At 55.1% G+C, this 16848-nt stretch overlaps 1 protein-coding gene across 1 annotated transcript in view; it reads right to left on the reverse strand.

The window, feature by feature from the left end:
• Nucleotides 1-1423: 1423 nt before the first annotated feature.
• LOC137466090 (zinc finger protein 850-like) overlaps nt 1424-16848 on the reverse strand; it is a 164207-nt gene continuing 148782 nt past the window's right edge. Inside the window, exons 4-6 of the mRNA XM_068177995.1 lie at nt 9733-10327; nt 3888-3890; nt 1424-2180 (exon numbers count right to left, since the gene is read on the reverse strand). Coding sequence (XP_068034096.1) covers nt 1424-2180; nt 3888-3890; nt 9733-10327 — 1355 coding nt within the window. The remainder of the gene's footprint in view (nt 2181-3887; nt 3891-9732; nt 10328-16848) is intronic.

The raw sequence follows: 16848 nt of genomic DNA on the forward strand, positions 1-16848 counted from the left end.
GCCGCCGCCGGCTGGTTAAACCCAGCCCAGGTTATGGGGGGCAGTGGGGAGGGACTTGGGGGGACCCCACGCTGGGGCCGGGACTGGGCAGGGAGGGTGGGGTCCAGGTGGGGAACACTGGGTGCTGCGGGTCTGCCCGGCAACTGGTGAGTCATCAGCCCCGCTCGCTCTGATTGGCTGACTCTTGTCCACCGCGTTCTCTCATTGGCTGAGGAGAGGCCCGGGACTGGAGAGAAGCAACGGCAGAGATCCCGCCCCGAGCACCGGCACGGGGACAACAGACCCAGCCTGGGCACACGGAGGGAATTTATTACCAACCAAACACAGCAGCACAAGGAGAAGGGAAAGAAATCCCTCCAACACCTTCCCCCCACCCAACGGGGATCACCCACAACAGGGCTTATCCACGATGGAGAGACGGGGACAGCCGAGTTTAGACCAGAAGCCAATTTCATTGAGGGTACCAGGTGTTTATACAGGGTTTTACTTGTATGGTGCTCAGACAGGGCTCGATGTTTGCTAACAATTTCCCATTAGTTACACATTCTTCATGACATCACAGCACCTGGGAACGTTATCTTATCACAAAGTCTCACAACAGGTTGCTTGGTCACTTCTTGCCCAGGGAGACTTAAACTGTGTCTGTGTCTCCCACAGTTTCTGCTCAGTCAGGCCTCAGATCTCGGCCCCTTTATCAGCTCCATTGTTTTCCTCTCTGTTTTATTCCCCATTCGGGGGCACCAGGGCTCTGCCCAACGGGGGTCACTGGGGATCATCCAGCCCGGAGCCTCCCATGGGGGATGGAGCTGGAGCAGCCCACAAAGCTCTTCCCTCACTCTCTTCCCTCACTGTCTTCCCTCACTCCAAGCTCTTCCCTCACTCTCTTCCCTCACTCGAAGCTCTTCTTTCACTCGGGGCACTCGCTGGGAGAATTGAGGCGAAAAATGAAAAGCTTACAATTCTGATAGATTTGTCAGATTTGGTACGTATTTCAGCACCGCGTGCACGCCAGGCTTTTCCCTTCACTGGCCATGCGTGTTCCTGAAAACTCCGGATTCTTTTTTATTACTCTAGCTAATTTACATATTCATAGAATTTCACAATACGTTCATGCATATTCATTCTTCTGATTTTGCCTTACACATACAGCTAGTTACACTTGTACTCACTTTTTGTCAGAAAGTACAGAGAGAACTCCTGGGTCACTCTGCGATGTCTGTTTCCAGGTTGGAGGAGTCTTTCTTATCTCTTTAGCATACAAATTTGCATTCTTTCTCTTTAGCTGGGGCAGTTTTGCTTGTGCTCCAGTTACTAGACTAAACAGCATATTTTACTTATGTTTGCAAGCACAAAGAAGAACATTTTACCTAAGTCCAAAGGGATTTCTACCCTGTTAAATTTTTACACTATTTCAGGGCTTCCCTTACTGGTGCCTCCGTTGGTGTTGGGTCAAGTGAGAGCTCTGTGAGAAGCTCTTCCCACACTCCCCACACTCGTAGGGCCTCTCCCCGCTGTGGATGCGCCGGTGCAAGGTGAGGTTGGAGTTGCGGTTGAAGCCCTTCCCGCAGTCGGGGCAGCGGAAGGGCCTCTCATCTGTGTGAATCCGCTCATGTAAGAGGAGAGTGGAGCTGGTGTGAAACCTCTTCCCACACTGGGGACACTCGTAGGGCCTCTCCCCAGTGTGGATGCGCTGGTGTGTTCTCAGGATAGAGTTCTGGCCAAAGCTCTTCCCACACTCCCCACACTCGTAGGGCCGTTTCCCAGAGTGGATCACCTGGTGCTGGATCAGGTTGGAGCTCCGGCTGAATCCCTTCCCACACTCCCCACACTCGTAGGGCCGTTCCCCAGTGTGGATCCTCTGGTGCTCGATCAGTTTGGAGATGTGGCTGTAGCCCTGCCCACATTCCAAGCACTCGTATGGCCACTCCCCAGTGTGGATCCTCTGATGCCGGATAAGGCTGGAGCAGTGTCTGAAGCTCTTCCCACACTCCCCACACTCGTAGGGCTGTTCCCCAGTGTGGATCCTCTGGTGCTGGATCAGGTGGGAGCTCTGGCTGAAACCCTTCCCACACTCCCCACACTCGTAGGGCCGTTCCCCAGTGTGGATCCTCTGGTGCCGGATCAGGTGGGAGCTCCGGCTGAAACCCTGCCCACATTCCAAGCACTTGTGAGGCTTCTCCCTGCCATGAGGCTTCTCCACCAGCCCCGATATCCGGCTGGATCTCCGGCTGCCTTCCTGGCTCAGGGGGGCTCCTTCCTCCCTGCAGCTCCCTGAGCTGGGTTTGCAGCCCCTCCTCCTGCAGGATCTCCGGGGCTTTTCCTCCTCCTCCATCCAGCCACACCCTGAGAATGACAAATCCTGGTTTGGGGAAAAAACAAGAGAAGAGCACCTTGGACTGGAGGTTCCTCCTTGTCCCACTTCATCTCAGGAAATCACTGGGCATCTTGTGTCTGTGAGAACCTCCAAAACACCAAGATTCACCCCAGAAATACTGCAAAATTCAAGACACAGATAAAAAAATCCCCACACCTCAAAATTCAGCAAAAACCTCCTTCAAAAGATAAAGATTCAGCTGCCACATAAAACCAAAGCACCAACATTTAGCCCAAGCAAGCTCAGAAACACCAAGATCCACCCCGTGAAAATCCTGGATCCCCCTCCACAGTCACCTGCTGCATGTGGGGGGAGCAGCGCTCCTGGGGCTGGGGGGAGGCTGCAGACACAGGGAGGGGCGGAACCTTGTGCTGCTTCCTGTTTCTGCTCCTCTTCCTGTGACTCTGCTCTTCCTCACACTCCTCTTCCTCCTGCTATTCCTCCTTCTCCTGCACAATCCCACCTTCTCCTGCCACGCCCATCCTTTGACCATTTTGTTCCTCAACCCTGCTTCTCCTTCCCTTCTCCTCCTGCCCCCAGGCCCAGCACCCACTGCCGGCTCCCTCTTCCCCCCAGACCCACAGCATCCCAGCGCAGGGGCAGGGATGGAGCTGGGGCAGGTCGGGCTGGGGCAGCGCTGGGCTCTCGGCCGCTTCCGCCCGCACTCGGTCCCCACTGCAGCCGCTCCCGCCAGGACAGCGCGGGGGGGCCCGGCCTTGGCGCTGCCCCACTCCCACCTCCCCAAATTCCCCTCGCGGGGGCGATGGGGCCGAGGGGGGGGCGCAGGTGGTCTCCAGGTGGGGAACGCTGGGAGCTGCGAGTCTGCCTGGCAACTGGTGAGTCATCAGCGCCCTGCGCTCTGATTGGCTGAGCTCTGCCTGAGGGCTGGGGCTGCAGCAAAGAGGGGACACCCTGCTCCAGGGGGGATGTCCCGAAAACGGGGGACCCCCATGAAAGGAACAAGAGGAAAGTGTCTTTACAAACAGATGCTGTGAATCTGCTCCGAGATACGGCCAGGCACCTGTACATAAGGAAGTGACAGGAGAAGCCATCATTTTCAGGAAATGTTATCAATTGATGACACAGACTGCTGCGCAGCCAAGGTCCTGCTCAATTCATGAACTTCCCGAAGAACAACAAAGACTTAACAGAGCCAGGAATATCGTTTGCTATACAATACTGGGGTGCATATGAACGGGGTATGTCGTAGGTAGACTGGGAAGTCTGCACCTCTCCAGTACTTCAGCCAGTGGGGAAAGGGAGAGGGAGATGTGGCCAGGAGAATTGGGATGAAAAGGAGGCTGTGTCCTCCAACAACTGCAGAGATCCCATGGGGAATGTCCCATGGCCTCTCCCATTTCTAGGAATGAAATTACTTTTACAGGACTCCGCTGTCTGCTTTGTGGACAGAAACCTCTGCTGATGTCAATTTTCCCACACACCCTGGGGCTCATCCGGAATTCCTTCCACCATCCGGGGCTGCGGGCAGGGAGTGCAGCTGAAGGTGCCTCACCCACTTTGGGTGATCGGCTCCCTTGGCTGGCGGCGGCACCGGGGATCGATTGGGGACCCGGGAGTGACCAGGAGACAGACGAGGGACACATCAGGGGGGTCTGTGAAGAGTCAGCAGGGAGAGAGCACTGAAAATCTCAGCAGTGAGTGCACTGGGATCTTCGGGGAGTGAACATGGCAGGGCACCCAGGGAGGAGAGAAAAGGGAAAGCCAGGGAGGGGTCCTGGCCAAAGGGATGATGATCCCAAAATGTCTCTGAAGGGTCCCTTGGGAGAATGTTGAGGTAGTTTGCACATTCCCCCAGAGGTAATTAAGGACATGGACAGCCCGGGGGGCAATAAGGGAAGTGGAGAAGGGATTTGGACAACAGGGGATGGATGGTGTTGGTGTGCTGGGAAGGGATCGGGTGAAGGGCAGTGTGCAGCAATGTGGTGAAGGCAAGAAGCAGCAGGAGGAATCTATGTGGTGAGAAAAAGGATGACGGAGAAGGGAAGGAACAGAAAAATACAGAGGACTGAGATGTTTTTCAGCACTGTTCTATGCTCAGAATTTGCTAGCTGATCCAGATAATTTCCATTCCGGGTTTCCCGGAGAGGAAAAGAAGGAGGTCAGGATGTCAGGGGGTTTCTCTGTGGTGGGCAGCGGCAGCACCGGGCGCAGAGGTGCGGGACTGGGAGCACGGGCTGGGGGCCTGTGGGGAGCTGCGGGGCCGGGCCGGGGCTGTGGGGCAGCCGGGGCTCAGCGCCGGGCGCTGCCTGACCCCACCAGTCCCGGGCAGGGCCGGCAGTGGCCCCCGGCCCCCAGGAGCCTGCGGGACGCCCCGGCCGCTGCCCGGCCCCGTGGAGCTGCCGGCCCTGCCCACCGGGGGGGGCCGCCTTTGGACACTGCGGCAGGACAGGGACCGGCTCTGGGATACGGGCTGGGGAGAGGACCCTGAGCACAAGGAGGAAAACAAAGACACATCTGGGAAATGCAGATTGTACATGGAAGGATCAGGATTTTCTATTTAAGCATTTGCTTTGGGTCGCTGGAGAAAGGAAAGATTTTGCACAAAGCTCAGCAGCTCTCAGAGGATGAGCACCCACAGGCAGTGAGCGCGGCTGCAGGAGTGGCAGAAGGCGGCCCTGGAGCACTTGGGCACAAAGGCACAGCAGCTGAATGCAAGAAGGGATGAGCAAAAGGCCAAGCTGAAGGCAAAGGCCATGGCACAGCTCCTACAGCCCCTCAGGGATCAACCCCAGGGCCCAAGGGGGCCCCGGCACCCAGGGGACGGGGTCGGCCACAAGCACCTGGCAGAGGCATTGCCCTCCTGGCCAGGGGAGAGCCCACCCAAACAGCCCCTGGGAAGGAGTCAGGGCTGTAAACCAAGATGCCATGGGTACGGCTTTTGCCGTTGGCTTTGGCAAGAAGAGGAGCCAGACCCAGGGCAGATATTCAATTCTCTCCCTTGCAATTGATCTTGGGAATTCCTTACCCTGGTAATTCTCCACCCAGTGCAGGGTGGGGATAAGGGATGGACATTTAAAGCAGTCTGTGGCCAGAGTCGTGTCTCTTGTGAAATCTCTCCCACAGGAAGCTGGGCTGGCACAGAGCCTGCCTTGGCACTTTGCTGTTCCCAACATCCAAGCAGGACATCGGGCCCTGCCTAAGGAGGCCAAAGCAGCACCACTGGTGGCCAAGTGGCGTGGCCCATGCCAAGTGTCCCTGAGGCCAGAAACAGCCCCCAGCACAGCTGAGCACGGGGGGACCCCTCAGCCTGGGCTCCAGGGCTCTGAAGCCCCGGAGATTTGCACTTCCCACCTGCAGCAGGAGCATGGGAGGCCCCCACGGAGCCTGCACTGAAGGCAGCGCAGCAGCAGCCAGGGCTCCACAGCGGGGCAAGCCCCTGGGCCTGCCCACACATCCTCTGCTCAAATCCTCTGCCTGGGCACCCTCCTTTGGCATCTCCAGCCACCGGGGCCAATCCTTGCTGCCACTGCTGCAGCTTCAGTGCTTTCTGGGCCTGCACTGCCACAGCTGCTGGCGAAGACAACGGCACAATTCCACTCTGGGTCTCAGCCACACTCACACACTGCGCTGCCTGGGATTGCACTGATGGAAAATACACCAGGTCATAGACTTTAACATTTTTAACATTTTATTTCTCTACTCAGCCTTGGTTTGCCTTGGCCTTGGGGAAAGAAATGGTAAAGGTTTTTTTAAGGGATGTTCCACCACTCAGTGGAGATGAGTTTAACATCTCAACACACTGGGAATGGCCCAAAAGATTCCCACAAAGATAACGCCCAGCAGCAAACAGCAACCAACACCTACCCCAGACACTGCCCCCGGCAGAGCTGGAGACACCTGCTCGGGAAAAGGCTGAGAAGGAAATCCAGCAGTTCTGACCTGATGAACAGCAGAAGCCAAGAAATCCGGGTCCAACAGGAACCCAAATACTAAAAACTGCACAACTTGAAACTGTAGAACATTAAAGCAATGGATTTAGATTGGTTCAGACTGTATCAAGTTTGGGAAAAATCCAGTTAAACCCACGTGTCATGGAACGATTTTCTCTGCACACCCGGGCATTGTGGGGATGGAATGATTTCTGTTGCAGATCTTGGCCAGAATCAAGGAATGCCTTGACTCCTACACTAAACATATTGGTGGAGTTTTCCTTTCTTCTGCACTTTCAGAGCAAAGTTTATAACAGAAGAGTATTTTTTGTAATAATCCTACTTCTATATTGCCGGTTAGGTTTTGGTCAGGGATGAGAGAATGAGTTTTTACTCCGAGGAGAAGTAGAAAAAACTTAATTGCCTTGGGATTATTTTGTGTATGTCTGTGTGAGAGATACCAAAATTTTGGTCTGGGTTTTGCAACGTTCACCTTCAGGCTGCATTTTGCAAAACGAGAAGAGATTTAAAGGTGACCCTTTCACTCATAAACACTAAATAGATGATTTGAAGGAAAAAATAAATAAAGCAGCAGTTTGTGGGGGGAGCACATGTGAGACTGCTGAAGGCTGCTCTGGAAGAGAAGCTGCATTCCAGGCAGCCAGCAGAGGAGCTTTAGAAATGCAAATTAACACTGCTGGGGCAAAGTGGGGACAATGGACCTGGCTCTTCTTGCCTGGGGCAGGAATTGGGCTGATTCCCTCTGCCCCTCACCCCAAGCTCTGCCTGCCTGCACAGATGGAATCTGCACAGCTGAAGGCAGAGCCCATGGTGAGGATCTCTGACTCTGCAACAGAAATGGGTGAAGCTGCAAAGGGAAACAGCAAATGGAGAATATTGTGAAAACCTCACTAAAATAAGGGGGGATCATCTCTGTGCCCAGGCGGATCGGGAAGTCTGAACCTTCCAAGTCCCTCAGCCAGTGGGCAAAGGCAGAGGGAGATGCGGCCGGGAAAATGAGCATCCAAAGGAGGCAGCGTGCTACAACAAGGGCAGAGAGCGCATGGCAAATGCCCCACGGCCTCTCCCTCTGCTCAGCAATCGAGTCACTTTGACAGGACTGCTCGGTCTCCTCTGGCCACAGAAACCTCCGGCGACGGGAATTTCCCCGCACGGGCCCAGCCACGGGGCAGCCACCTCTGTTCTAGCCACAGCAACCGGGACGAGCCAGCGCTGCTCCGGCAGCGGCTCCTGCCCAGGCAGCGGCGGGAAGGAGACCGCGGGCAGCCGCTCCCGCAGCACCCTCAGCCCAGGGCCGGCACGGGCCGGACACGGCACCGCCAAGCCGCCGGAGCCCCCTGCCGCCCCCTCCGCCCGCAGCGAGCCCCGAGCCCCCGCAGAACCCGGCGCGGCTCCCACCTGCGCCGGGGCCGCCTCCGAGCTCCGCCAATGCCGCCTCCCCGCGCTCCGGCCGCTGCCGCCACTCCCGGGCCCGCACAGACGCTCCGCCAATGGCGCCGCTGCCGAGCCAGGGCCGCCCTCAGGCCGCCAGCGGGGCCGTGCTTCGCCCCGCTCTCACCAATCAGCGCGCCAGAACCGCGACTGACGGCAGCAGCGGCCAATGGCAGCGAGGGGCGGGCTCTGCACACGGCACAGCCTCGCCCCGCGCTCTCAGGGCCCCCCGGGCTGTGGGAGGGCAAAGCCGGAGATGAGGAACAGCCCTGGAACGGGCCCGGGCCCGGGCCGGCATCGATCTGCAGCACCGACAAACTGCTCCGCACCTCCCGACACGGCTTTCCCGGCCCTGCGCCTTCGCCTTCGCTGGCTCCGGCTCTGCGGGAAGCCCAGCAGCCCCACTTCTCCTGCCCCCTAATTCGGAGCATCCGTGCATCGCTTTGATTTCCCCCAAAAAGGGAAAACCGCCCCAAAGCCCTGTGGGGGAGTGGGGGCGGGGAGAGATTTCTGGCACAAAACTCCAAAAGCTCCGAGCAGGACAATGAGAAGTCAATGAAGAGCCTTGAATGCAGCTTTCCCCACGCCTCCCTCCTTCCAGCTGCACCTCTTCCTCCTCCTTCATCCCTGCCCTGCCCTTCTCTCCCTCCTCCTCCTTTAACAGGAGCAGCGACACCCTCGGTGCCCCGTTCCCGCAGCCCTGGCAGCCCGCGGAAGTAGCGGGTATGGGGCCGGGACACGTCGGGATAAGCTGGGATCAAACTGGGAGAGACTGGAATCCTGCAGGGAGTCAGAGAAAGTTACCAGGCTCATACTGTAACGAACTGGGCTCGTACTGGGAGAAGCCACTGCCGGCCCCGGGACCACCCAAAAACACCTCCCGGGGACCCCCCGATGTCCCCCGAGGGCCAGCTGCGGCTCGGCTTTGGAGCCCTGCCAGCTCCAAACATCCCCCCAAAAAACCCAACCCAGGCACCCCCCGGGATATTTGGGCCGAGCTCCCCCTCCCCGGGCACCTGCGGGATGGGGGGCGATGCTCCCGGGGCTGCGGCGACTTCTGGCAGCGCCAGGGCCCCGCGATTCCTTCTCTCCTCTCCTCCGGCTGCTCCCGGCTGCCGCTGCGCCTCTTCCTCCCTCCCTCCTCCTCCTCCCCCGTTCCCGAAGGCCGAACCGTGAGGGGAAAGGGGCGGGGAAAGGGCGGGAACCGTGAGGGGAAAGGGGCGGGGCCAGGCCAAGGGCGGGAACTGTGAGGGGAAAGGGGCGGGGAAAGGGCGGGAACCGTGAGGGGAAAGGGGCGGGGAAAGGGCGGGAACCGTGAGGGGAAAGGGGCGGGGCCAGGCCAAGGGCGGAACCGTGAGGGGAAAGGGGCGGGGCCAGGCCAAGGGCGGGAACCGTGAAGGGGAAAGGGGCGGGGCCAGGCCAAGGGCGGGAACCGTGAGGGGAAAGGGGCGGGGCCAGGCCAAGGGCGGGAACTGTGAGGGGACACTCTGTGAGGCGGCGCTCTGCAGACAGAACTGCCACGGACTGAAAATGAACGGCAAAGAAATCAGTAAGTCTGAAAGTTTTATTTGCTATCAAATACATCCCAGCCACCCATCCCCACACAGTCCCCATGTCACCGCTCCAAACTGGGATCCCACTTCTCCTAATCTCCTCCCAACCCCATCTCACTCTGGAGGTTGTGGAATCGAGTGAGTTTTGGGTGGGATTGAGATTTTTCAGGTGGGAACAAGCAAATTGAGGTGGGATTGAGCCTTTATGGGTTAAAATTCAGTGGTTTTCAGTGGCATGTGAGTGGTTTTGAGGGGAAAGATCGATGCCTCTTGGCTTTTGGAGTGCAGTTAAATTGAGAAGAGAAAAAAATTAAGGTCAATAGGAAAGGAGAAGCAGCCGGGTGTGTTCCCAACGTGGATCACAGGGAATGTGGGTCACCAGGGCTGTGCCCAATGTGGGTCCTCCAGTGGGGGATGGAGTTTAGCTCTCCTCACATTGGGGCACTCACAGCGCTTCCATTACCGGTGGCTCCGTTGGTGTTTGGTCAAGGTAGAGCTGCTGGGGAAGCTCTTCCCACACTGGGGACACTCGTAGGGCCCCTCCCCGGTGTGGATGCGCTGGTGTCTGATGAGGTGGGACTTCTGCCTGAATCCCTTCCCGCAGTCGGGGCAGCAGAAGGGCCTCTCCTCTGTGTGAACCAGATAGTGCGTGAGGAGATGGGAGCTGGTCTGAAACCTCTTCCCACACTTGGAACACTCGTAGGGCCTCTCCCCAGTGTGGATCCTCTGGTGCTTGATCAGGCTGTAGCTCTGGCTGAAGCTCTTCCCACACTTGGAACACTCGTAGGGCCTCTCCCCAGTGTGGATCCTCTGGTGCACGTTCAGGCTGGAGCTCTGTCTGAAGCTCTTCCCACACTCCCCACACTCGTAGGGCCTCTCCCCAGTGTGGATCCTCTGGTGCTTCATCAGGTGGGAGCTCCGCCTGAAGCTCTTCCCACACTCCCTACACTTGTAGGGCCTCTCCCCAGTGTGGATCCTCTGGTGCCTGATCAGGTGTGAGCTCCTCCTGAAGTTCTTCCCACACTCTGAGCACGTGTGGGGCTTCTCCCCATCATGGAGCTGCTCATGGACCACCAGCTCCGAGCTCCGGCTCGATCTCCGGCTGCCTTCCTGGCCCAGGGTGGGTCTTTCCTCCTCAGATCCCCGCGATCTGCGTTTGCAGCCTGTCCTCGTGCGGCATCTCCAGGGCTTTTCCTTCCCGCTGGGTTCCTGCGTCGTGGAGCCGCTCAAATCAGCCTCTTCCACGAGGTTCTGCTGCAGGGATTTGTCCTCCCTGCTCTCCATCCTCAGCTCCTGCTCTGGGGGAGCAAGGACAAGGACAGGGTCTTCCTCTTCCTCGCCGCCTCCCAGGGGCTGGGAATGGGAAATCCTGGTCTGGGGAAAACAAGGGATGAGCACCTTGAGTCTGAAGGTCCCTCTGCCCGAGTCCATCTCTAGAAGTCCCTGGCCACCTGGGCTCCATAAAACCTCCCAAACTCCAAGATTCAGCCCTGAAAAAGCCTCCCAGGAGTTCCCCGTCCCTGCTCCCTCCCCTTTGCTGTTTGGGGCTCCCCCCGTCCCAGCTGCTGGGGGTCACGCTTGGATTGGGGGTCCCCCTTCTCCTCGCTGCCCGCCCTCCCCAGGCTGCTGGGAGTCCCAGCAATCCCAAAAGCTCCCCTCTCTTGGCTCTCCCCATTTAGGGCTGCCGGGGCTTTTTGGGCTCCTGGGATCCCTTCTCCCCTTCCTCTCTGCTTGGGGCTGCAGGGGCTCCAAGGAGTCCCCCCTGCCCCTCTCCAGGCTCTTGAGGGTCCCGCCGATGGCGGCGCTCCCCCCTCTCTGGACTCCCCACTTTGGGCTCCTGGGGGACACAGGGCTCTGCTCCTCCAGGCTGCCTCTGCCGGCAGCCGCCACCGGGACCCCCAATGTCCCCTTCATCCCTGCCCTTCCCTCCCTCCTCTTCTCCCCCCCTCCTCCTCTTCCCTAACCCCGCCTGATTCTCCTCTTCCTTCCCCCCTTCTCCTTCTCCCTAACCCCCCCTCGCCTTCTCCTCCTTCATCTCTCCTCTTCCATCGCACCTCCTCCTCCTCCTCCTGTGTGCTATCCTCTCCTCCCTGTCCTCCTTCATCCCTCCCCTTCCATCCCTCCTCCTCCTCCTCCTCTTCCCCCTCCCTTTTCCCATCTCCTTCTCCTGTTTCCAGCCCTACTCGCTCTCCTTCTTCACCCCTCCTCTTCCATGCGATCCCAGTTTGTACTGGGATTTGTATGCTCCGTGTCTGTAGGATCCCATTCCATATCATCCCAGTCCTGTTTATCCCAGTCTCTATGGTCCTGATCCATGTGGTCCCAGTCTGTGCAGTCCCACTCTGTGCAGTCCCAGTCTGTAGGATTCCAGTCCATGTTATCCCAGTCTGGGTGGTCCCACTCCATAGGATTGCATTCCACAGGGTCCCAGTCCCTGTTTTATCCCAGTCCATAGGATCCCAGTTCCATATAATCCCAGTCCAGGTTATCCCAGTCCATAGGATTCAGGTCCATAGGATCCCAGTCTGGGCTATCCCAGTCCAGTTTATCCCAGTCCATAGGGTCCCAGGCCCTATTCGATCCCATTCCCTGTTTTATCCCAGTTCCATATAACCCCAGTCCAGTTTATCCCGGTCCATAGGATTCCAGTCCATATTTGATCCCATTCCCTGTTTTATCCCAGTTCCATATAATCCCAGTCCAGTTTATCCCAGTCCAGTTTATCCCATTCCATAGGATCCCCGTCCCTATTTGATCCCATTCCCTGTTTTATCCCAGTTCCATATAATCTCTCCAGTCTCTCAGGCATCATGGGGAACTGGGATAACTGGGGAGCACGGGATAATGGGGAAACTGGGAAAATGGGGGAGAAACTGGGGTAACTGGGAGAGTGGGATAATGGGGAACTGGGATAATGGGGGAGAAACTGGGATAACTGGGAGAGTGGGATAATGGGGAACTGGGATAATTGGGGGAACTGGGATAACTGGGATAATGGGGAACTGGGATAATGGGGGGAACTGAGATAATGGGGAACTGGGATAATGGGGGGAACTGGGATAACTGGGGAACTGGGATAATGTGGGACTGGGATAACTGGGATAATGGGAGTACTGGGATAACTGGGAGAGTGGGATAATGGGGAACTGGGATGATGGGAGTACTGGGATAACTGGGAGAGAGGGATAATGGGGAACTGGGATAATTGGGGGAACTGGGATAACTGGGAGAGTGGGATAATGGGAGTACTGGGATAATGGGAATTTTGGGATAGTGGGAAAATTGGGAATATCAGAATAATGGGAATTCTGGCATAACAGGAATACTGTTGGGAATTTTGGGATAGTGGGGACACAAACCAGGGTAACTGGGATCACGGGGATAATGGGAAAATTGGGAATGTTGGAATACCGGGAATTCCGGGATAATGGGAATTTTGGGATAACAGTGAGAAAAACTGGGATAACAGGAATTCCGGGATAATGGGAATTTTTGGATAACGTAAATTCCAGGATAATGGGAATTTTGGGATAAGGGGAATTTTGGGATAACAGTGACAAAAAGTGGGATAACAGAAATTCCAGGATAATGGGAATTTTGGGATAATGGGAATTTTGGGATAACAGAAATTCCAGGATAATGGGAATTTTGGGATAATGGGTATTTTGGGATAACAGTGAGAAAAAGTGGGATAACAGGAATTCCAGGATAATGTGAATTTTGGGATAACATAAATTCCAGGATAATGGGAATTTTGGGATAAGGGGAATTTTGGGATAGTAGTGACAAAAAGTGGGATAACAGAAATTCCAGGATAATGGGAATTTTGGGATAACAGGAATTCCGGGATAATGGGAAATTTGGGATAACAGTGACAAAAAGTGGGATAACAGGAATTCCTGGATAATGTGAATTTTGGGATAACAGGAATTCCAGGATAACATAAATTCCGGGATAATGGGAAATTTGGGATAACAGTGACAAAAACTGGGATAACATAAATTCCAGGATAATGGGAATTTTGGGATAATGGGAATTTTGGGATAACAGTGACAAAAAGTGGGATAACAGGAATTCCAGGATAATGTGAATTTTGGGATAACAGGAATTCCGAGATAACATAAATTCCAGGATAATGGGAAATTTGGGATAACGGGAATTCCGGGATAACAGAAATTCTGGGATAACAGAAATTCCAGGATAATGGGAATTTTGGGATAATGGGAAATTTGGGATATCATAAATTCCAGGATAATGAAAAAATTGGGATAACATAAATTCCAGGATAATGGAAAATTTGGGATAACGGGAATTCCAGGATAACAGAAATTCTGGGATAACGGGAATTCCGGGATAACGCTGCCCGATGCCCATCCCGTTTTGGGAATGATTTGGGAATGTTTTTTTTTTTTTGAATTTTGGGGCGAGGCTTGTCCCGGTGCTGGGGGGGGGGGGGGGGAATTGGGGGGAATTTTGGGAGGAATGGGGGAGTTTTGGTGGAATTTTAGGGGATTTTGGGGAATTTTGGTGGAATTTTAGGGGATTTGAGGGCATTTTGGGGAATTTGGGGGGAATTTTAGGGGATTTTGGGGGGATTTTAGGGGTTTTGGAGGACATTTTGGGGACATTTTGGGGGATTTGAGGGGAATTTTAGGGGATTTGGGGGGAAATTTGGGAGGATTGGGGGAATTTTAGGGGATTTTGGGGGAATTTTAGGGGATTTTAAAGGATTTGGGGGCATTTTGGAGGATTTGGGGGGATTTTGGGGGATATTTTAGGGGATTTGGGGGATTTTGGGGGAATTTTAGGGGATTTTAGGGGATTTGGGGGCATTTTGGAGGATTTGGGGGGAATTTTGGGGGATATTCTAGGGGATTTGGGGGGAATTTTGGGAGGATTGGGGGAATTTTGGGGGGAATTTTAGGGGATTTGGGGGGAATTTTAGGGGATTTTGGGACAATTTTAGGGGATTTTTGGGGGTCCTTGGGGGTCTTGGAAGGTCTGGGAGGGTTTTGGGGGTCTTCGGGGACTTTAGGGAGGTCCTGGAGGTCTTGAGGTGTCCGGGGGGGTTTGGGGGAATTTCAGGGGAGTTTAGGGGGGGATCCTGGGGGGATTTTGGGGGTCCTGAGGATTCTCGGGGGATGTTGGGGGGCTTAGGGGGAGTTCTGGGGGGATTTTGGGGTCTCGGAGAATTTTCAGGGGGTCTTGAATGGATTTTGGTGGCCTCAGGGGATTTTTGGGGATCTCAGGAGGATTTTTGGGGGTCTCAGGGGGGTCTCAATGGATTTTGGGATTCGCAGAGAATTGTGGGGAGGGGTCTCATTGAATTTTGGGGGTCTTGGGGGGTCCCAGAAGGGATTTTGTGGGTCTCAGGGTGGGGCTCTCCATGAATTTTGGGGTCTCAGAGAATTTTGGGGACCTCGGGGTGGGGGTCTTGATGGATTTTGGGGTCTCAGAGAATTTTGGGGTGGTCTTAGGAGGGATTTTGGGGGGTTGCGGGGGAGGATTTTGGGGATCTTGGGGGGTCTCTCAATGGATTTTGGGGTCTCAGAGAATTTTGGGCGGTCTCAGGAGGGATTTTGGGGGGTGTCAGTGAATTTTGGGGGGTCTCGAGCGATTTTGGGGATCTCAGTGTGGGGTCTTGATGGATTTTGGGGTTTCAGAGAATTTTAGGGCCTTCTTGGGGGGATTTTGGGGGTCTCAGGGTGGTCTGGAATGGATTTTGGAGGGTTTCGGGGGGGGATTTTGGGGGTCTCGGGGGGGTTCTCATTGAATTTTGGGAGCTCCCAGCCCCCCTAAACCAACTCGGGGGGTCTCTACCCCCCAAAAGTCTCAACCCCCCCCCAAAAAATCTCTTCCAGGCCCCCCCTGAGCTCGTTGTGGGACCCCTCCCCAATTTTGGGGACCCCCCCATGGCGGCAGAGCTGGAAAACGTGGAGGTCGCCCCTCCCCCCAACAACAACAACGGCCCCTGGGACCCCCCCCCGGAGCCCCGAGCCTGGGGGGACCCCAAAATCTTCGAGTGCTCCCGGATCAAGGCCTTGGCTGGTGGGTGAAAAAAAAATAAAAAATCCAAATATTTCCCAAAAAATTCGCAGATTTCTCCCCCCAAAAAGAACCCAAAAAAATCAAAATATTCCCCAAAAAATTCGCAGATTCCCCCCCGAAGAAACCCCAAGAAAATCAAAATATTCCCCAAAAATTTTCATATTTCCTTCCCCACCAAAAAAAAAAAACAAAAAATGAAAATATTCCCCAAAGATTCACAGATTTCCCCCCCAAAAAAAACCCAAAAAAATCAAAATATTCCTCAAAAAATTTGCAGATTCCCCCCCAAAAAAATCCAAATATTTCCCAAAAAATTCGCAGATTCCCCCCCAAAAAAAAACCAAAAAATCCAAATATTCCCCAAAAAATTTGCAGATTTCAACCCTCAAAAAATAAAAAAAACCCAAAAAACCCCAAAACAAACTTCTCAAATCCCCCAAAAAACCCCAAAAACCTCAAAAAACCCTAAAAAACTCTTCAACCACCCAAAAACCCCTAAAAAAACCCCAAAAATCTTCTCAATTCTCCCCAGAAAACCCCAAAACCCCCCAAAAGCCCCCAAAATTTGGGGTGACCTCGATGCCCCCTGGACGAGCAGGCCATGGTGAAGGAGAAGACCTTCACCAAGTGGGTGAACGTCCACCAGAAGGCTCCTGAGTCCCTTGGGGGTCTCAGGGTGGATTTGGGGTCTCAGGGTGGATTTGGGGTGACCTCGATGTCCCCTGGATGAGCAGGACATGGTGAAGGAGAAGACCTTCACCAAGTGGGTGAACGTTCACCTGGAGGCTCCTGAGTCCCGTGGGGGTCTCAGGGTGGATTTGGGGTCTCAAGGTGGTTCTGGGGTGGAATTTGGGGTGGATTTGTGGTGACCTCTATGTCCCTTCAGACGAGCGGGACACGGTGCAGAAGAAGACCTTCACCAAGTGGGTGAACGTCCACCAGAAGGCTCCTGAGTCCCATGGGGGTCTCAGGGTGGATTTGGGGTCTCAGGGTGGATTTGGGGTGACCTCGATGTCCCCTGGATGAGCAGGACATGGTGAAGGAGAAGACCTTCACCAAGTGGGTGAACGTTCACCTGGAGGCTCCTGAGTCCCGTGGGGGTCTCAGGGTGGATTTGGGGTCTCAAGGTGGTTCTGGGGTGGAATTTGGGGTGGATTTGTGGTGACCTCTATGTCCCTTCAGACGAGCGGGACACGGTGCAGAAGAAGACCTTCACCAAGTGGGTGAACGCCCACCCAGCACGCGCTGCCTGCCGCATCGGGGACCTCTACTTGGACCTGCATGATGGCTTTGTGCTCACGCAGCTGCTTGAGGTGCTCTTGGGGGAGACCATGGTGAGGAGACCCACATGGCATCTTCATCGCCATCATTGCCATCATCATAATTGTTCTCATCTGCTGTCATTATTGCCATGAGTGGTGCATCATCATCATCATCATCATTCTCTGTCACCTTCATCGTCATTGTCATCATCGTCATCATCACTGTCATTGTTGTTCCCCTCTACTGTTATCATCGCCATGAGTGGGGC

This window comes from Anomalospiza imberbis, unplaced genomic scaffold (assembly GCF_031753505.1).
Source record: "Anomalospiza imberbis isolate Cuckoo-Finch-1a 21T00152 unplaced genomic scaffold, ASM3175350v1 scaffold_136, whole genome shotgun sequence".
Taxonomy (NCBI): domain Eukaryota; kingdom Metazoa; phylum Chordata; class Aves; order Passeriformes; family Viduidae; genus Anomalospiza; species Anomalospiza imberbis.